Source organism: Lissotriton helveticus, chromosome 8 (genome assembly GCF_964261635.1).
Source record: "Lissotriton helveticus chromosome 8, aLisHel1.1, whole genome shotgun sequence".
NCBI classification, from domain to species: Eukaryota; Metazoa; Chordata; class Amphibia; order Caudata; family Salamandridae; genus Lissotriton; species Lissotriton helveticus.
This window is the reverse complement of record NC_136069.1, coordinates 1435993018-1436015338: the sequence shown is the minus strand read 5'-3', so window position 1 is coordinate 1436015338 and position 22321 is coordinate 1435993018. Positions and strand designations below refer to the sequence as shown.

The 22321-nt window shown below is 46.6% G+C and overlaps 1 protein-coding gene across 2 annotated transcripts in view; it reads right to left on the bottom strand.

Moving 5' to 3' along the window:
- Positions 1 to 20271, bottom strand: part of JAM2 (junctional adhesion molecule 2) — a 314246-nt gene extending 293975 nt beyond the window's left edge. The window contains exon 1 of one of the 2 annotated variants that reach the window (XM_078658366.1): positions 20048 to 20271. In XM_078658366.1, coding sequence (XP_078514492.1) covers positions 20048 to 20102 — 55 coding nt within the window. In that variant the 5' untranslated portion in view covers positions 20103 to 20271. The remainder of the gene's footprint in view (positions 1 to 20047) is intronic. The other variant, XM_078658365.1, reaches the window with a different exon arrangement.
- Between the last annotated feature and the right edge of the window lie 2050 nt (positions 20272 to 22321).

Sequence of the window (22321 nt, the reverse complement as noted above, 5' to 3'; positions counted from 1 at the left end):
CACCTGAGGGGTGGGGTTAGCACAGGCTGGCGCACCCCCCTTCCTGACGTAGGGTTTCCCGCCAGTCTTCCCGCCAGAGTGGGGGTCAGAATTGGTGGGGGACAGTTGCTGGGTACCGCAAGTGGTCTGGAGAAGCTCACAGAGGCGACAGGCCTTTGAAGCTTCTCCCTGCTCATCCTGGCGGAGGAGACCTAGCACCTCGCCCAGGATGTGCATTGTTGCAGGCCCAGGAGAGCGGGGGGCTATCCACCCAGGGGTGCAGCAACACGTCTGCTGTGTTGCAGCCTAGGTAGCCTCTCAGTCCAGACGTGGATTGTAGGTTAGGTTTCAGGGGCATCTCTAAGATGCCCTCTGGTGCATTTTACATTAAACCTCACACTGGCATCAGTGTGGGTTTAATGTGCTGAGCAGTTTGATACCAAACTTCTCAGTCTTCAGTGAAGCCATCATGGTGCTGTAGAGTTCGTAATGACGACCTCCAAGCACCATATACTCTTAATGGCAGCACTGCACTTACAGTGCCCAGGAATGGCCCTGGGTACTGTAGGGGCACAGGGCTCCTGCACTTGTGCCCACACCACTGGCATAGGGCACCCAGCTAGACGGGTGACTGATGAATGCCAGAGCAGTGGGGTTGTGGGCATGGCACACAGGGATGTGTGCCATGTCGACTCTCTGTTTAGTCCTGTACTTAGACACTCAGCCTGCAAAGGCAGTGTGTGGGTGTAAGGGCACAGGGCCCCTAAGGGTGGCACAATAAGTGCTGCAGCCCTTAGGGGTTTTCTCTGGTCACCATGCCCTGGGTACCTGGGGTGCCATTTACTAGGGGCTGACAGGTGGCCAGAGATGCCAACTGGGTTTTGTTTCAACACAGCTTTAGGGATGGAACACAGACCCTGGGCACCTGATTGGCAGGAGCCCAGGGCACACTCAGTCAAAGCATATCAGCAGTTCAGCAAAAAGTGGGGGCATACCAATGCAAGAAAGATGGCACTTTCTCACAGTGGATGAGTGTCTGTAGTAGCCTATCCCTTCCTAAAGCCCTCCTATGTTGCTTTAAAGACCTCCTATTTTGCAGCCACTCCCCTTTGTCTCTCCCACTTGTACTACTAAAACTTATGTTTAAGAGTGTAGAGATCTATGCCACGAAGGTGGAAATCTCCACACAAAAACAATGGGATAGGTGAAGGTCTCTGCCCATAGGTTAGTGTAAAGAATGTTGTAGTGTATGAGTCGTAGTACTTCACACACTACAAAACACAGTTTGTTAAAGGCTCCGCAGATCCGCAAATGCCAGTTCCCCCTTTGTGTCTATTTTACAACACTGTGCATGCCTTTAAATATTGGATTTAGTGGGTTACTTCAAGTAATTGATATGGGTTCATTGCTATAAATAATTAAATACATAGTGCCTGGTAAACCAGATTAGTAGCCTGCAGAGAACTTTCATAGGGCTCAAGGAAGAAGCTACATCTGTTCCCATCAATAAAGCAGGATGCGTCGCTTTTCATACAAGCACATGCATTATGTTACTCGTGACGTCACTTGCATTAGCGCTCTCAAGTAATCATGATGAGCACACTACTGGATGGTGTTTATGATAGACATCAGAAGGCATGTCAACATGGTGTCTTTGTTTATCCCAGAGGACGCTCTCAAACCTTCGTGCACTTTGAATTTTGTTACAGGCTGCCCTGATAAACTATTGCTTTTTGCCCACTCTTATTCTTGCAGCCATTGCATCACAGCTAGGATAGCCATGATTCTATGCCTAACCTTCTTCCTTACCTGGTTAGGTTTCACTGCCATGCCATCCTCCATCCAGCTCACAATGCTTCTTTTTCAGAAGCACCAAATACTTTGCCCCTGGATACAATACTGGCGGGCAAACATTTGTATGAAGGAAAGGGCTCTTGGGTGTCCTGTGTTTGGTCTCGATATCACCTCTAGGTTTCCAGCTCCTGTTCGCGCACCACTGTTATAGACGTGCCCCCTGTAGCGGTCTAGTGCTCTGTACCCTCTGGACAGAGCCCCGGAAGCACCATCATACAATGTAGCACTCTCTGGCCAGGCGGGGCCAGAGAGCATAAATAAATGGGCCGGGGTTGCTCGTGACTTCCGGTCCGCACGAGCAAGCCAGCGTGTGGATGTGAGTCATTGACTAGTGTGAGTGTCACTTTGTGCCCATGCAATGTATATGTACCCTCCACCGTGACACCCCTCTCACTTTCCCTTTATCTTCTCTACCCATTCACCACCACGCCATATCACAAAGAGAGAACGGCCACCTTGGTGTATGGCGCAATAGTAAAGATTGGAGTCATTTTGCACCGCATGCCACCAAATTGTGACTCACAAGACCAGGCCTACAAGGAAAACTGTGACGTTTCCTCAATGTCTACATACGGCTGGCTGTTTGGTGGGAGAAGCATGCGTGTATGTGCTGGTGTTATAAAGTTCCAATTTTTCTTTTAATTTAACAATAAGAAATGTGCCAGAAAATAAGATTATCTTTAATACAAGAATGTGTGCAGTCGATTCAACTGTCCCGCTATCCCTATGAAGTTTCTTGTATCCCTAAGACATATGTTGTATGGTTTGTATTTGTTCATATGTTGAGGAAATATTTGAAAGTAAAGATTTTCATGCTCAATTTCTCAAAACACAACTAAGCAACAGCGCTTTCGTCAACTTTGCATACAATTATACAATCACATAGCCCACACGGTAGAGGAACTGCTGTTACAGATTCATCTGGCACCTAATATGCAAAAGTATCAATCATTTCAACCCCCAATACTTGCAACAACCTCACTAATATGAAAGACACTGGATAGTCTTGATAGTCACATAATCTCGCTGACATTTTGTCTTGCTCTCTCTCAATCTCTCCACCTTTATTTTGATGCTTACCTATTCTAGCACGTCATAGAGTCTGAATTCATACTATTTCTGCCTACATTTATTTCCAGGATTCACAGGTTAACACATTGAATATTAGGACATCTTGAACAGTGTATCTCATCTGAAATGGACGATGTCAACTAAAAAAATGCATTTGAGCGGAGAGAGATTAATTACTTTGATATCCACATTTCTATTTTTAATTTCTGTACCTTATATTTGAAGATCAATATGATTATAAATTCATTAAAAAAATGAACAAACATGGAATTAAGGTAAATTTGGAAGCAGTATTACTCAGCTTTTGCAGAATAATCACTTTTAAAATTCACACAAATATTACAGCGCTTGTGACAAAGATTTTAATCTAAACTACCACAACTCTGGGATTCTTCAGTTGTGGTAAAGGGGTACATTTAACTTCCACATAATCAAAAACTGTTCTCATGATCTTTATTATAGTATCACAAATAACATTATAAAGTTTTTCAATGATGACTTACAAAGCAAATTCCTTTTCAGATAGTACAACTTATTCTTTAGTGTGATCTTTACTTCAGCTTCGTGCATTCATAGCTCCCCAGGAGACCTGTATACATTACTTGTATCCTTCAACTGCTTACTTTTCAGGTGCTACTTTTTCCTTTTTGTTTAACCACTCTATGAGACTGCATGTGTTTTCCAGCTATCTCTCTCATGTATTTCCCCTTCTACTTCGATCATGTTGCTCTTCCTTTGTCCAAGTGCTTCTCCTCCCCTTTTTGATCTGCTCGCCTCCCGTACTTCTTCCCCCGTGTTTCTTTCTCACCCATATGCTACTCCCCCCTCAAGTCCACTCTGCGCTCTCACATCCATTTGCCTTCCCCTGCTCCATGCTCCTCTCTTTCCATTAGCTTCCTCCCCATACTCTCCATGTACCCGACCTGTACCCTATGTTTCTTCCCCGACGCTTGTTGGATCTCGACCCAGTCCATCTGAGTTTCCAGACCTCCTCCATGTTCCTTCATCCCACCCGCATGCGCTAACTTTGGAAAAGCGTCCTCTTCATATACTTTTTTCAGCTATGCTGTACAGCATTGTGGATGTTGTACAGCATGGCTCAAACCAGTAGCACAGCCAATAGATCTTACAGGCGAGAACTTCTGGCTTTGCCAGTGCTCGTTACAATGTTCCTATTACTCTGCAGCATCTCTTTCACTTGACCGTTACAAGAATACCCATGTTTTTGATATTTAGTACACAACTACATAGTATAAGGGAGAATTCACACCCCAAAACAATATTTATGCAACAGTAATAAGAGGGAAAGTGTAAGCAAGTGTGTATTTGTTTGAGAAAGTGAATGCCTGTATATATAGGATCGTGATTTAATATGTATATATATATTATCTGACTACATGATTAAGTAGACAAATAGGTGATCAAGTGGCTGAAGGATTAAGTAGGTACTGCTCAGGTCAATGGGCTGACATTTGAGAGACTCAGCCTAAGCGAGCGAGACACCATACCATATGTGCTATAACATGCTCATTAAGTTTCATCAAATAACCAGAAAGTGCTAAGGTATGCCCTTCGAGTGCTAATATATGCCAAAATAGTGGCATTATATGAAAGGTAAAAGTGCCTGCTACATCAGTGATGACATTGGGGTTGTCATGTGTGAGGTCATGAGTGATGCCAAAAGAGAAAATGAACAAGGCATGGAGGGGAGAGTTGAGGCCGCACAGCCAACTTAACTGGTGAATACTGGTTATCTGAGTTATAACCTTAATGCCACTTCAACATGTATTCTGTAAATTACACATTTTTATGGCTAAATCTGAGTACCATTACTTAGCTTAGAACACAGGGGGATATTACCAACAAGTAGCGATAATTATCGCTAAATAGGCTTAGCCACGATTTTATTATTGCTGCTTATCGCTGGATATGTTAGCAGAGAAAACATGCTATTAGCAACGTTTTCTCCATTGTGCTAAAATATCCAGCGATAGCGGCGAAATGCGCGAATATCGCTGAGAATACAGCTATATTCACGCATTAGCGACGAAATGCTCTTAGCCATGTTATCCACTTCCCATTGGATAACATGGCTAAGAACGTGATTTTTGTTATTTGGTACAAACCCCCAGTGTGATTAAAACATGGTGGCTTGATTCAATGTCTATGAGATTGTTTTCTGTAATGAGTTATATATGTGTTTTTCATCCTTATGGGACCCCTTCCTCTTAATATATAAGAACTGGTCTGGGCAGTTGTTAGTATTTGGAGATATTCGCGCTTAGCGTGAATATTTCCATCGCTACGCCTGCCTTGCTAATAGGCGATAGCGACATTAGCAACTGCTTTCAGTCGCTAACTGGTTGGGTACGCCCACTTTGCATGTCATTAGCGATAAACATCGCTGACATGCAAAGCGGGCCCCAAACCGCTCGCTATCGCCTAAAAGCTGTCGCTTACATCAGTTAGCGACAGCTTGCTAATAGGGCGATAGAATTATTGCCGCTTAGCGGCCGAAAACGGCCGCTAAAGCGGCGATAATTGCCTATCGCCCTGCTTGATAATATGCCCCTAAGTAATTTTAATTACTTTACAAACATTTAGTAATAAAACATTGGGCCTTGTTCCTGCTCTGCACACAGTCCACACCTAGGTCCAATCCAAGAAAGGCATGGTGCATCTGCAAAACAGTCTAGAGGCCTAGTTATGACCATGCCCAGTATGGACTGCACACAGAGATACACCATTTGGAAGAATATTCTAGGCCTATTCCACAGACAATCTGCCATACACCATTATGTAGAAGGCAATTTGCCCTGCCCTGTGGACAGTGACCATGACTAGTACCAGGCTACATTCCTAAGAGTGGGTAGTTGAATGGGATAAAAGGGGATACAGAGTGCTCGAGAGCTCTAGCAATCAGTACTCGAGGTACAAAGTCTACAAGAAAGTGGTGATCACTGACATAGGCATCCTGGACTCTTTGGACCGACATGGACAAACAGTCCAAGCTTTACGGTAGGGTACATGAGGTAAGTCTATGTACATGGCAACTGCCCATGCAGCAGTAAATTGTAAATTGATACTTGTATAGCGCACTACTCACCCGCAAGGGTCTCAAGGCGCTTGTACGAATACCGCTGTGGAACCCATCCTGGCTTTCCCTGTGAGGTGTCCACTACTGGATACCCCCAAGGTGGAGGCCAGGCATCCTTAGCGTTGTGGGGGCCGTTGTGGAGATTAAGCAAACTATTGCCCAGAGTTGCAGAGTGGGACTCCATGATTGGAATAGGCACCGAGGCGAGAATTATCAGGTCCGTGGAATTTTTTTGAGCTTCAGACCCGCCGAGGCGGGGAATTGAACCCTGGTCCCGGGCTAGACCTCTCAATCAGGGTCTGCCGCTCTAACCATTGAGCCATACTTCTCCAGCAGTTGTATGTATACTATACGTAGTAAACCGTATAAAACTATATTCACAATTTCAGCAGTTCAAGTAAAATAGAAAGTCCACCCAACACATACTATATTGTACCAAAAGAAGTACTCGATATACAGTAATGGTACAATGAGCAAGTGGCCCGACTATAAAATTGACAATCCCTAGGGGGAGCGCTGAATACAAGCAGATCACTTGTAAAACACAAAACAGTTATATAGCTGGGGTCCTCACTAAACTAAGAACGATTAACTGTAATGATCAAAGCTGTAATGCTTGACAGCTTAATGAAAATGAAGGATCGTAATCGTTCAGGATAGATTGTAACTTTCAAGTAACTTCAAGGTTATTTGCAAACCTACAAGGAGTTTGAACATGTACGTGGGAGTAAGGTGAAGAATCCACAATCTTGGGGTACACCAGACACTAAAGAGGCAACTACCCAGAGACACATGGGGTTGAAGGTGGACCACAAAGGTCTTTGAACGAAAATACCTGCTTAGCCAATTGAGCGCAGGATTGTGGTACACAGCAACGTCAAGTCAAAAAAAAAGGGACAGATATATTTTTTTTTGCAAAAAGAGAGTGCTCGCCAGGTCCAATATACCGTAAGTACCAATCACTTGTGTAGCCTGTCTCTGTCACTGGTGTAAAGGATGAGGGTCTGAGCAGATGTTCAGAAACAATTGAGACTGATTGATGCTCAGTACCCCACCTCGTAGTGAGAGTAACAACACCCACACTCTGCTGAGGATGGACTCAAGAGGACTGGATTTTATGCTTTCTAACTACTACTAAAAGGTGGGAGTTGATCAGGTTGGGGTCAAGTTTTCCTCCTGAGAGAAAAGGCCTGAGATAGTAAGAACCTCTGCAATAGGGGCTCCAGGTGAACCCTCCAGAGGTTTCTGTGAGGGGAAGCTATGTTGATTGTCCTCAAATACTACAAACAAAGGATGAAGTGGTGGGAGATGGGGTTGGCCCTCTGTGGGTGACATTCGTCCTCCAGCCTGCACACACACTCTTACAAGGCGATAGACATGCGTAAACAGTCATGGATAACCCCATTTTACACATACTGGTTCGTGAAGCCATTTATCATAATTTACAATAGCTAACGTTCACAGAGAGCTATGGCCGTGATGGCAGAGTGTAATGGTCAGAAACATTACACAGGATAAAAAAACTTTTTTAAACTATTGGTTCCCTTATATGCTGCAAGCCTTTGCACTCATTGAACATGGAGAGGCTAGTAGCCAACAGTACACCCAGGCACCCCATAACAAAGACCCACTGCCACCCGCCAGAGATTATGCATTGCAGGTTAAAAGGGTACCACCCCCCACCCCCCAGCTCAGAGCAATTTAAACAGGGAGTGCCCCTTGGAGACAACATATGCCAGTAACTACTGGAGGGTTTCCTCATTCTTACTGCACACAAAGGGCGCCCGTGAGAGACAAAAAGACTGCAGTTTCAGGAATACCTTGCGATTAGGGGGTCGCACAAATTCTAAAATATGAATGTAAACTAGAAAAGAAAAACTCCAGGGAACAGCAGAGTAGAAATGCAAAATGGGGGTGGGGAAGGAGGGTTGGCATAGCTCCTGTGCGGATATGTGATGTTTGTCCTTATAGCTTTCAAGCACTGTGGATACACTAGTCTTCAGAACTTCAGAAGACATGGCCTGTGAACATTTTTTATAAGGACTAAACACATTTCGGTCTTGTCCACAGATGGGGAGACTTATATAACAAGCATTTACAATGCAACGGTCTCGCCTTTGCAAAAGTTAGAGCTATTGGCATTGTAAATGACAACATTTTTATTTATGAGTTGGTTTTGAAATATTGCCAATAACTTCATCTCTCGCAAATGCGAGACCTATTGCATTTGCACCCACACACACACACAGAGCAACACACAGAGCCACATGCACCCACACACACACAGAGCCACACACACAGACAGAACCACACACACACACAGAACCCCCCACACACACAGAACCCCACACACACACACACACAGAACCCCACACACACACACACAGAACCCCACACACAGACAGAACCCCACACACAGACACAGACAGAACCCCACACACAGACAGAACCCCACACACAGACACAGACAGAACCCCACACACAGACAGAACCCCACACACACAGACAGAACCCCACACACACAGAACCCCCCCCCCCACACACACACAGACAGAACCACACACACACAGACAGACCACACACACACACACACAGACAGCCACCTTTCCTGTCATCCAGAGCAGAAATCTTGACTCTTACCATAGCTGTTCTCTACTCTCTGAGTACACATACTCACTCACCCACTCGGCTCGTGCTTGGCTCTTCGACTCAGGGCAGGCCTCGCTCGGCTATCCCTATAATGCCCCCGAAAAATGTATTGTCCCCGACGCCCTTGAGTAGCTGCATTCATCTCAAGGCAGTAGAATAAGAGATGTCGGTGCACTGAGGCAGCAGCCACTTTAGGAGCGGTGGGAGGTGGTCGTGTAAAGTCTTAGTCTAGGATCTAATAACCTCTCGTTGCAGCTGAAGAACAGTAATGTGTCACTCCCGAGTCAAGGTAAAGCACCACAGTGTCCGCGCATGCGCAGAAGAGCGTTCACCACGTTCACCCCGCCATCGATCTGCCTCGCAGGCAGACTCAGAAGTGCTGGGTTGTGTTTTTCAGATGCTGCTCGCGACGACAGCCCCGTTAATGGCTCTCTTTTGAGTGCTGACGTCACTGCAGTATGCGCGGCTCCTTCAGACCCCCCGGTATTTTAATGAGCCCGCAGCGCTCGAGCCGCGGCAGTAATTGGCTAGTTGGCATGTTGACGATGCCGCAGTGGCACTTACAGCATTTAAAGGATTACAGGGTTATTTATAGCATTTTCGCCATTGTGCATTTCATCAAAGTACAAAACATCCCCACATCAAAGTGCATCGGGTACAGACGCGTGAGGACGAGCCCCCGCCGCCTGCAAAGACCCCACGGAGTAAGGAAGCGGGTCTGCGGGAGGAGCTGGATTCACTACCGAGGCTTCCAAGCGCTAGGGCTCGGAGGGGATGTATTCATTTATAGCTCAAATAAGGAATCACCAGGGAATTGGATCAAAAATTACTGACTTCAACTCTGAGCAAAATGAGTAATTATCATAGGCTATGTTTGTATCGCAGCTTTATCTAGTAATATTTCATTTCTCTGGGGACGCTCTGGGTTGAAGCTGGAACCCTCTGGGAACGCAGAATTAACACCCCAGCGTCCGCGCAGTGGTAACGAGGCTCCATGAAAGCGGAATTATGAAAAGCGCAAAGAGAGTGTAACAGCCAAACAGAGTGAGAGTGTGAAAGATGAGAGGAATAAAGAATGGAAAGAAGGAAATACAAAACAGGAGGGAAAGTAGGTTGGAGGGAACGAAAGAACAAGCAAGCTACTGCCCGGGCGCCATCTTCGGAGGAATGACTAAACAAACCTTTGAGAAAAAAACTCCAAAAAAAACAAACGCCCACCGCTGCATGACGGAGAAAAGGGGCGGAGCTTAAAAAACCACAGAAACGCCCCCGAATCTGCTCCCACAATGATTGCCACATCTCTCTTCCAATGGCTAGCCTCCATTTATGGAGCTAGCCAATGGAAGAGAGAGGCGGGTTAAAGCCCCATACTGGAGATCAAAATTTCTCGCCTGCGCGACACTGCTAGCGCAGTGAACGCCAGGCTTCGACCTAAAAAGTAATTGTTACATGCAGTTTCTGAGGCAGTAAGGTGTTTTTTTGGCAAAAAAAAAATGTCAGTGAGAGAGAGAGGTTGGAAGCCGTTGGTTTAAATCCACTGCGCCATCTCGACCTCTCACCCCTTTGTGGCAGATGGAAAGTGTTCCACTCAGTTTGTGGCGCTGTAATCAGATGTTTAGGGGGGCATTCATTTGGTGGTGTGCAGTAGCAACTGCAGGTATTATGGTTGCACTTATTTACAGGTTTTGTAGAGAGATGTTTGCAGAGACCATAGAACACGTAAAAGAAAAACTGGGTTGTATACTTTGCCCACCTGTCGGGGCCGAGGTAGGGTGTTATGCAGGGCTTTAAGTAGGATAAAAAAAACTGGCGGAGGGGGTGGGTCTCTCTCAAAGGGGCGTGGTCGATGTAATCATGGACGTGGCTTAAATACCGGTACGCTGAAAATCTGTGTTTAGCTTAGTGTGCCGCCTGACTGGTATTTTTCTGCTTCTGTCATTGTATCCAGATATATGAAACAACAAGTGACATTACACCTACAACAAGCCAGGGCTTTTGGATTTGCCAATGGTTGTTAGTTGCATAAGATAATTAAGCAACAACTATGGCTTCGTTGTATAGCATATTGAAAACGCTTCTGTTCGGAAATGGTGAGACTTTTAAAGAACTGTAATGAGTGTCTTTGAAGTTACATCAAAGGCAGTGAAGGGTAGAACTGCTGTAGAGTTAAGATTTATTTGTTTGCATCCTGAGGGTGAGGGCGGAAAGGGAGAGCCCTATAGGGACCCGTCTCAGCACCTACCAATTAGAACTTCCACTGATGAGGACCAGCAAGACCTGGCCCACTTAAAGTCCTGGTTTAATTTATGATTGTAATGTTTTTATCCATCAAACTACTGCAGTTTAACCGACAGACAGTCTGCTTGAGAGTTGGAACTGTTCACGTCTCTGCGGCCCACCTATATAAACAGAGTCTGTGGGACCAGAGCGCAAGGATTTCTGTGTAATAATTGATTGCTCGTCTTGTATTTTTTACAAAACCAGGTATGATGCTCAAACCTCAAGGGATATTGGAATACATAGCTTTTTAGCAACTTGGACTTAGAATGTTCTTAGAGAAAGGCAAATTGAACCCTCTTTAATTAGGGCTGAAAAACAACCCTGGGTTTTCCGGAAATTTTGAATCGAGTGTTTTTGTGTCCACAAAGAGTGTGCTTTCATAAGAAAATACGAAAAAAATACAATGAGGCCATTGAAAGGTGACTACATCCCCCATTTATAAAGCGTCTATGCCACAACGCCTCAAGTTATTATGAAACTTGGAACAAATAGTGTTACTCTGTTACTTTGATGTTGCGAGATTTTCATTTAGAATAATGATTGAAGAGGAGCGTTTTTTAGAGCTATTGTGTACGATCTCTCTATAGTGTCCCATTCACATGCATCTCTCTATAGTGTCCCATTCACATGCAGAAACAAGCATTTGCAATGCAATAGGTCTCGCATTAGGAAAGTTTGAGCTATTAGTATTGTAAATGACAAATTTTTTATTTATGTGTTGGTTTTTGAGAATAGCGAAATGAATAGCTTTGTCATTTATAATGCCAATAGTTTTAACTTTCGCAAATGTGACATCTTTAGCATTTGTAATGCAATAGGTGTGGTATTTACATGACTTAGATGTATTGATATTACAAAGAACAATGGCTTACATTTGTAATAAAGAGTGAAACATTGAGATAACATATTTGAACCAGTTGTTGCATACCAGACTTCAACATCAGCCAATCGCGTTGATAAAGAGGTTTTAATGCGCACGATTTCAACGATTGCAAGTTGTGTACGATCGAATTTTGAGCAATATGTTCCTGTGACGTGCAGCAAGTTTTCCCTGTTGCAAAACACGATAATGGATGCCTATATAATGCGATATGTAATATTGCTCCGAGCGCAGACGGAACCTATGAACCACCCCCCATCCCGCCCCGCCAGCGAATCCAGCTCAGAGGAGAGGCGGCCCGCTGTAACCGCGGCGGCTGGGACACGCTAGTAGCCAGAAGGAGGCGTGCTCGCGACAGGCTGGGGAGCGCGCGCGCGCACATGTTCCAGGCAGCGACGGAGGCCTGTCTGTGCCGTGTCGCGCGCCGTGGGTCTCGTCCCCTTTTCCTCTTCCCAGTGTGTGCACCGCGGGGCCTGTTTCCTACGCTGGGGGCCTGCAAGCGCCGCTCCCTGCGATGTTGGCGGAGGCTGGCGTAAGTACCGATTGTATGAAATGAAATGAAATGAAAATTGGATTTGTAGAGCGCCGCAGTTGCCCTGAGGCGTCCAGGCGCTGGAAAACAGAAGGTGCCCTCACAAGGTTACTATTTATTGAACAGGAGAGTTTTTAGCTGTTTCCGGAAACAAGTTAGATTGGAATTATTTCGCGTCTGTAGAGGGAGGGTGTTCCACAGTTTAGATACATTGTACGAGAACGAGCGTCCTCCTGCTCTGGCTCTGAATATTCTGGGAATTTTGGCTAATGATGCGGTTGAGGAGCGAAGATTCTTGTTGGGCAGGTAAGGAGAAATCAGGGAACAGTTGATTTCTGGGCCCATTTTCCAGAAAGTCCGGTGGGCAATACATAGAGCCTTAAACTTCACTCTGTTCCTAACAGGCAGCCAGTGTAAAGTTCTTAGGCCAGTTTTTATTGAGGTCGTCCGTGGGACTCCCAATAGCGCCCGGGCAGCACAGTTTTGAGTGCGCTGAAGTTTTTGTAGGGTGTAGTCTGGTGCTCCGAGGTAAAGGGCATTATTAAAATCCAACCGGGATTGGATAAGGCCCTGTATAATTATTTGTCTGGCCTCGAATGGGAGAAGGGGAAGGATTTTTTTGATCACCCTAAGGAGGCCAAAACAAATAGCTGACACCTTGGTGGCCTGTGTATTAAGGCTCAGCGACTTATCGAGCCATACTCCCAGGCTTTTGATGTTATCTCTGGGGGGTGGAGGCATACCCATGCTTGGAGGCCATATCAGCTCCAAGGTGGAAGGGGCCGCCGGGCCCAGGAGCATGAGCTCAGTTTTGTCGTCGTTGAGCTTCAGACATGAGCTCATCATCCAGCTCTTTACATCCTCCAGGCAAGCCGCTAGATCTGGCGGAGACTGGAGGCCGCTCTTCTGTGCAAGGGAGACCACCAGCTGGGTGTCGTCCGCATAGGAGATGATATTGACCCCATGCGGACGAACAATCCCAGCCAGCGGCCTCGTGTATGCATTGAAGAGCGTGGGGCTTAAGGATGAGCCCTGTGGACCTCCGCATCCCAGAGGCCTGCTTGATGAAAGGGATGTACCGTCAAAGACCTGGAAGGTTCTGTCCGATAAGAAAGACTCGACCCAAGCCAGGGCATCTCCGGACACTCTTAGGTCGGCAAGACGGTTCAGCAAGATTTTATGATGTACCGTGTCAAACGCGGCACTCAGATCGAGGAGGATCACTGCCACTGACCCCCCTCGATCCAAGATCCGTCTTGCCTCCTCAGTTACGGCCAGTAGGGCGGTCTCTGTCCCATGTTTTGGGCGAAAGCCCGTCTAGGAGGCGTCGAGGAGATGGTTTTCCTCGAGGAACATCGTCAGAGTGGTATTGACGTGTTTCTCCAGGATCTTAGACGCCCATGGGAGCAGAGAAATCGGGCGGTAGTTGCTCGGGTTGGCTGGGTCAAGGGAGGGTTTTTTAGTAGTGCCCGCACCATTGCGTGTTTCCAGGTCGCGGGTACTGTCCCACTCAGTACGGAGGAGTTCAGCAGTTCCAGAAGGGTGGGGAGAATGGTTTTACTGGCCAGTCCCAGTGAGCCTGGAGGGGCAGGATCACACGGAGAGCCGGCTTTTATTTGGTGCGCTAGATTCACTAGTGTTTCCATAGTTATCAAAGGGAAAGACTCCAACCCCTTATCCCTGTTAAGAGCTGAGTCCAGACATTGAGATGGCGGGTCGGAGGGTGGGTTTGGAAAGGAAAGATAGATTTTATTCACTTTTTGAAGAAAAAAAATTCCACCAGATCATTACATTTGGACGATGAGCTGTTATTATCTGTGGCAGGCAGGGGAGGTTTTATCAGGGAGTTTACTATGCGGTATATTTCTTTCGGTTTTGATTTAGCCGTAGTTACTTTGAAATTATAGTAGGCTGCTTGCGAGATTTTTATGGCCAGTTTGTAGTTCCTGATCATTTCCCTATAGATGTTTTTTTCCGCTGGGTTATAGGATGTGCGCCATTTCCTCTCTTGTCTCCTACAGAGACGTTTTTGATTTCTGAGGTCTTCTGTATACCATGGGGCTGATTTACTTTGTCTCTTGGATCTAGATTGATATAACGGAAGAAGTGAGTCAAGAGAGGTGGTTATCCACTCATCATATTTAGTGTTGTTTACCATTGGGTCATGGGGGAGAGTGGGTCTAGTGGTGCTGAGAGCCTTTGTCCAGTTGTCGATGGAGAGTTTTGACCAGTTTCGGGTTTTCCTAGAAGTAAATAAGGATGGGGGGAGTTTGCTCGTGGTCCAGGTGAAGGCTATCAGGAAATGGTCCGACCATGGGAGGCTAGTGATAGTTCCTACTTTTAATTGGTCACAGTTACTAAAAATCGGATCTAGGAGATGCCCCTTTTCATGTGTGGCAGAGGGGACAAGTTGCTCTAGTTGAATGGCAGCCAGGCTTGACTGTATCTCTAAAGCCATAGGGTCCAGTGGGTTGTCAAAATGGATGTTAAGATCTCCCAGTAAGGTAAAATTGGAGGGAGAGACAACCAACTGGGAGGCCACCGATGGAAGAGAGGCGTTACATTGTCCGGTGGGAGCAGGGGGGCGGTAAATGAGAATACCAGTGAAGCTGGTATTAGGGGAGAACTCGATTACGAAAGAAAGATTTTCGCAGTCCTCAATGTCTTCCGCTAAGCAGCGGCAGACATAGCTCTCTTTATAGATAATCGCAAGGCCGCCGCCTCTGCCCAGCGGTCGATCAGCCCGCGCTATCTGATATCCCGGAATGATGGCCCGTGCCAGATCCGGCTGAGAGTTTTGATTCAACCATGTCTCGGTCAAAAAGATTGCGTCTGGTGAGTGTTCATCTAATAGCAAAGAAATTTCTAGACAGTGTTTCACTAAAGACCTACAGTTAAATTAAAAACATAGAGTAGTCCTTTACCTCAGATTTAGGTTTGGCAGTTTTAGTGGTTGGTTCAAATTTACAATGCGTGCAGCAGCGGGGGATCTCCAGGGGGTGTCTCGGAGTACCACAGCTAGATGTAGTCGGTGGACGCAGCTGATGTAGGAAGCTCGAGCTGTATACATATCTGTCACCCCCAGCGGGGCCAGGGGACATGGCCCCTGGGCCCGGCTGGGCACGGACGAGCTTGCCTTAAGCGCGCCTTCGGCGCGCAATCGTCGCGCCCGCTGCGCTCGTCCGCTGCGCGTCCTTCGAATGAGCATAGTTTTATGTGGTGGAGCGGGTGGGAAACAGGGGGGCGTGGCCTGCCCGAGTGGGCGTGTCAGCTAGTCCAAGGATGGCGCCGGAATAAGGCAACACTCGTCCGCAGCAGCTTGCAGTCAGCTGTGCGGGGTGTTGGCTGGTCCGAGTAACGAGTGCCCAAGGGGTGAGTGAGTTTTAAAAACACAGATTTTACAACAGATACTTTTTAAAAACAGCAGTAAGACTCCCGGCTTTTCGCATCAGGAGGGGTTCTGAATAGTGCGACGCTCTCAGTCAGCGCGCGCTTTTAATGAGGAAAGGGGCGTGGCCTGCCCGGGTGGGCGTGTCAGCTAGTCCAAGGATGGCGCCGAAATAAGGCAACTCTCGTCCGCGGCAGCTTGCAGTCAGCTGTGCGGGGTGTCGGCTAGTCCGAGTAACGAGTGCCCAAGGGGTGAGTGAGTTTTAAAAACACAGATTTTACAACAGTTACTTTTTAAAAACAGCAGTAAGACTCCCGGCTTTTCGCCTCAAGAGGGGTTTTGAATAGTGTGACGCTCTCAGTCAGCGCGCGCTTTTAATGAGGAAAGGGGCTTGGCCTGCCCGAGTGGGCGTGTCAGCTAGTCCAAGGATGGCGCCGGAATAAGGCAACACTCGTCCGCGGCAGCTTGCAGTCAGCTGTGCGGGGTGTCGGCTAGTCCGAGTAACGAGTGCCCAAGGGGTGAGTGAGTTTTAAAAACACAGATTTTACAACAGTTACTTTTTAAAAACAGCAGTAAGACTCCCGGATTTTCGCCTCAGGAGGGGTTCTGAATAGTATGTATGGCAGATCTCCCGACGCATGGGGCGGGGGGGTGTGTCTGTGTGTGCGTGCAGGGGGGGGTTAGGGGGCGGCGGCGTGTGTATGCGTGCCTGTCTGTATGTGTGTGTGTGGTGGGGGCGGCAGCGTGTGTACGTGTGCCTGTGTGTGTGTGCAGGGGTGTGGGGGCTGGCTGTGTGCGCACGGGAATGTGAGGCACGAGATGGGCACAGCGCCGCGCGCCCACGAGGTGAAATCTGCACTCGTGCCCCTCTCGTGTCTACATTCCCAGAAACGGGCAGCAATAGGTCTCGAGCAGACTCTGCTCGACCTAAAAACCCTGTATGTGCAGCCTACAAGTCAATACTTTACTCCATGGCCTTTGAGCTATATCGACTGCCCCATGTCCAGCCCTGTCCAGTGTCACATGGGAGTTAATATAAGGCATTTTGAAGAAATCCCCGCATCACCGCGGGGATGAAGATTAGTCATGCAAATCAGCTGCTATCATCATCTGAGCTCTAAGTGCATGCGATTAAGAATCCGTGTCTCGTGATTCTGCGAGCCCTGAAAAGCCTTGCATTATCTTTGTCTTAGCCTTGGACAGGACAGCCCCCCAGTAAACACAACTGGAAGGCAGGATTGGTGTAACAGCTGCTACCCATCCGAAGGCTTAACCCTCGTGAACCCTTGCAAAGCTGGACCCCTCTGTTGTGTTTGTTTGTGCTCTATGCGTGTGTTGAGCTGATGTTGCAGGCTAGTCTGGCCTGTCGACCTGCCCAGTGTGTGTGTTTATAATTTTTATAATTGAGTTTTAAAAGACCGAGGTCCGACAATCCGCTGCTAATTTCTACCACTGCAGCTTTTTGTCTACATGGAGGAGACAGTAGGCTCAGAGCTGTCCATATCTGACTCTCTGTGATGAGACCTCAATATTATATTTTGTTGCAATTTTATATGTAAAAGCTCTTTCATGAGTGTGGCTGAGTTTGTTTCTATCTGCAGGGAACTGACCCTTTATCAATAAGGCCCTACCTGTTGCTGTATCTGGAGGGTACTGCGCCTGGCTTCGCAAATCTACAATTAGCTTGGCTGAATTGAGAAGCCTTTGCCTGCAGGGAGTTGCCCCTCTGTCAGCAGGAAGCTGTCTGTGAATAGACATGGATCGAGCTGCCACTGACTATGCCTGGCTAAGTCTGTAAAGATATTCTTTAGGTGCAGAGAACTGCTCTTGTCTACAGGGAGTAGCCTTGACAGAGACTGCAGGAAGCTGAAAGTTATTGCAACGTGTTGCATCTGGATGCAGGGCCTCGCCTCTGTGCCTAGTGAGAGGTGGCTGCAGGAAGCTGCCAGTGAGCTTTCTCTGTATATATTTTTCTCTATCCAAGGCTTCTCACAATAACAGTTACCGCACAAGAGACAGGAGCACCAGTCACTTGCAGAAAGTTGGCGGTAAGCGAGCAAGGCATGAGAAAGGATGAGCGAAGGCATTGAAGTCAAGGCAAAAGGAGAAGGTGGGTGAGGGGAGAGAGGGTTCAAACCCTGTTCACCAAGTGTTAACCCTTCTTCAATCCTAAATGATCCCCTTACAGCATTATGGCCCACATGTACTATAAAAGTTTCTGAAAGACAAAGAATGGGTAAAAGTTGTTGGTAGATCAGACCCTTTGTTTCTGCCATTTTACAAGGGGAAAACTTCATATCCAAATGCCACCTTACTCCTGCACCTCCTCCATACACCTATACTTTTACTACTCCAACCCTAACCCAGTCCCTTACTCTAACCTAACCTTTACCCCATCCCTTACCTAACCTCCATCCAAGCCTAATACTAAACCTTACTTCAACTCTGACCATCACTTACGCCTTCCATCACTCTTACGCCAAGTGAGCCCTTAATCTAAATTTAACTACATAAATCATCCAAACCCATAACCCAATCCCAACAGTAACCATAACATCCCATACTGTAAACCACTAAAGTTAACCTACATCAAAAACACTAACTTATGCCATACTTAACTTTTAGCCCAATCCTAAACCCATCAGGACACCTAACTCATTTCTTATCGTATAGCAATCTCAAGCCGTACCTTACCGTAGCTCCTAAATGTACCTCTCTAACCCAATAACCCTTGTATTCAATTTTTTCATAGACTACTTTAACTTTTCTACATTTTTGTATACTTTTTTAATGCAAAACGGCACTACACGCAGCTTCAACATACACCAGAAACCTAAAGACATTATTATTAAATATACATTTGTCAGTCTGGTGTTTGTCAAGACCTTTCGAATTCAGTAAAAGCATATGCATGTATACTTATAGAGGCCCTCAGCCAACCCTCTTCATCATCTGGTCTATTATTGTGTTGTTCGCATTTTTCTTTCATTCACTACAGAGTGAGACAATGGGTCAGCCCAGTTCAGACACTCCACTATGAGTGATGGCGATTCTTTCCTTTCACAAGGAGCGCATACATATCAGTAGTACATATCAATGCCAGGCACCTATAGCAATGTGTGCATCTTGCGACCATTTACTCGGATTTGTGAGGGGCCGGAACCTTCCCCAACAATAAGATTTGGGGAAAACCATGACGAAACAAAACGAGCATTGACAAAGACAAAAGGCTGGTAGTTACTGCCAGGAATATTGGTTTTGCCAATGCTGGTTGGTATACAGAGACCTAAAAAGTTGACGTGATGCATGTGCACATGTAACAAACTAATATAAAACATTTCAACTTTCTAAAATACATACGCGAGAATTGTGCAAATGTGTTAGCAGTATTAAGTGATAAAACGCACAACTGACCACTAACATCTATGAAAACACATAGTTTAGCTTATGTCGTGCCCAACTATACCCCCATGCAGACTCCTCAAACATGCATGTTCTACACTACACTGTGGTGCTCTATTAGGGGGTTGCAGATACCGGTGGGAGTCGCTTTCTGGATTTAAAAGTCCTTCTTTGGGACGGTGGGTCTACTGTGTAAAGTTAGTTGAAGCAGCCATAATTAAGGAGTGGTCGTGGTTCCGTCCGTTACACGACTAATCAAAGCCCCCACTGATGCGGACTTTCTGGTCGCCGCACTTCATCAGTTCTGGTGTTAGCAGGCATCAGCCTTTGTCCTGGTACGTGCACCTGCTCACTCCCAACAATTTCCATGAAAGGAGAAAGTGCGCTTCCTGCACACAAGCGAGAGCTAGAAAGTTTTCTTACTTTTTATTTCAGAAAATAAAGCGTTATATACTGCAAATATTTATTTTCAATAAAAAAAATTTTTTTAATTAAACGGGCATGGATTCTAAGGGCTTCAGTCCATAACGCGGCCGAAGTCTTTCAAACAAAGAAAGGACCGATATACTTTTTTTTCCGTACGAAGTGTGTTCGGATTTAGAATTAGAAACGAGCTGTAAACATCCTCACATGATAATAAAGGGTTTGCGTTTGGAGAGCTTTCCTGTCCGAGAACATTCTCTTGCAATCTCAGCCCCGCTATAAAACGTCACCTCATATTTACATTCCAACCCAGCGCAGCCAGAGTTTGCCTCCAGCTCCGTCCAACTCCCACCACTGAAGGGAGATAACGGGCTTCAGGGGCTTGATATCCCGGCAGCAGCCGGGGCTTCCCTCTCCCCCCCCCCCCTTGTCTGTTGGCGAACTCGAGCGCACAGGGGGACCACCACCGCCGGAGGGGAGCAGGGAACTTACAGCAAACGGCCACCAAGAGCCCGAACTGGACCACCCGCCTCCTCAGCTGCGCCATCTTCGCAAACGTCCCGGGAGATGGAGAGCTGCTACAGTTTCAAGTTCACGGAGGCGTGGGACGGACCAACCTCGGCCGGACACAAGAAGCAGCCCGGACACTGCTGTGAGAACTCCTCCAAGTAACAGGTCCCTCCTCCGCTCCGCTGCCAAAGTGCAACGCTAATGGCGCAGCCGGCCCCGCTCCCGTCTGAGGAGGAGGATGGGAGGCCCGGGGGAGGGGTGAGACGCACGCGCTTCGATTTGGGGTCCTAGCAACCATCAGCATAACGGAAAATGCAGCCCCCATTCATCCCAGCTCGAGAGCTTCCCAGGGTTTACTTTGCTGGAGCGATGGGCACTTTAACTCCACTTGGACACGGGACGTGACCGGCAGTAAATCAAAACCAGCACTTACCCTCCGCAGGGGATGCGCTGCTGATGGCCGTAATGCAGTGCATCATAATACGTTACACTTTTCATATTTGTCTCAGATCAAGAATGAGAAAACAAACATTGACAAAAGCAAATCATTCTTCTGGCGTTGGATACCGTTGTTTTGGTGTTGTTGATGCTTTCTCTCTTTGTATGTTTTTTTTAGTAAAACTTTACTTCTGGGGGACCTACCAATGCGTATTCTATGTATTTTTTGGCCTAAACCAAAAAATTAAATGCTGGCCCTGCATAACGAAGGTAATTTTTGAAATATGGAGGCACCAGTAGCGTATTTAGAACAAGCAGTCTAAAAGAATCAAATGGTTGAACAGTTGCCACTCACTTTATGGGATTGTAATCCATATGTTTGTAATAGGGTGACTAACTGGCATTGGTGTAAATTCAGGACGGTGAGTGTAAAAATTCAGGACAAAGGGTCAAAATTCAGGACACAAATTCAGGACAGGAGGTGAAAATTCAGGACAAAACTTCAGGACAATTGGATACGTTTTACAGACACATCAGAGGTCACGCAATAGCATATTAGTAAGCCCAGCCATATTCAAACATATTCAACCATTTGCAAACCTATCCATCATGTATCCTTCCATCTATCATTTCACTCATTCATCCTTTCACTCATCCATCCATTATCCATCCACCCTTTCACCCTATCCATCCTTTCACTCATCCATCCACTCTTCTACCCATCCATCCATTCACTCATCCATCCTTTCTCTCATCCATTTATCCTTTCACTCCTTCACTCGTCTATTCATCCTTTTGTCCATCTACCCTCCCTTTCACTCACTCATTCATCCTTACATCCACCCTTTCACTCATCCGTTTATGCATTCACCCTTGCACTTATCAATTCTTCAATCCATCCATCATTTCACTCATCCACCCACTCACTCATCATCCACCTTTTCACTCATCCATCCTTTCACTCATCCATCCACCCAGCTACTCTTACACCCATACATCCAGCTATTTACCTTTTCTCTATTCCATCCTTCCACTCACTCATCAATCCATCCATCCACCCTCTCTCCTTATCCATCTATTCAATCTTTAATTCATCCATTTACCCTTTCACTAATCCATCCAGCCATCCACCCATCCCTTCACTTACTCACTCGCCCATCTTTTCATATTCATTTTGAGCTGAGCCTTTTTGAGAAGAGGCCCGTCAAGAAAAAAATCCGTTCCAGGATATTCCTCGCTGCAGGAGCCATTCCAGGACAGGGACAGAAGCCACCCAGGGCAGAGACAGGATCCACCACAGGGGGGGACAGGAGCCATCACAGGTGCGGGGGGACAGGAGCCACCACATGGGGGGACAGGAGCCATCACTGGGGGGGTGGAGTGGCAGGAGCCATCACAGGAGGGGGAACTGGATCCACCAGGGTGGGCACAGGGGTGGGCATGCAGTATTCTAGTATCATCTTGGTCTCTTCCAGGGTGGGGTAGGGCTCCTCAACCCCTCCTGGACAAGACAACGAGAAGACAGTCTCTCTCTCCAAAATGTTAGTTGTGCCATACCTCACTGTGATGTACAGTACTTATGGGAGATACTCCAAGAGAACTGATTTAACTGATTGTCCTCCATACTTTGTTAATCAGTGTGGGTGCAATTGTGCCATTTCTTTATTTTATTACATTATAGACTGCATGTTTGAAGAATCGAGGTTTGTTTACAATTTAGTGACAGTAATTAAGCTCTGTGAAAAGAACCACATGCTGCCTCTGTGTAATCAGACCAGTTTGAGGATGTTTGGGGCCCTGAGAAGAGGCGCTGACTCC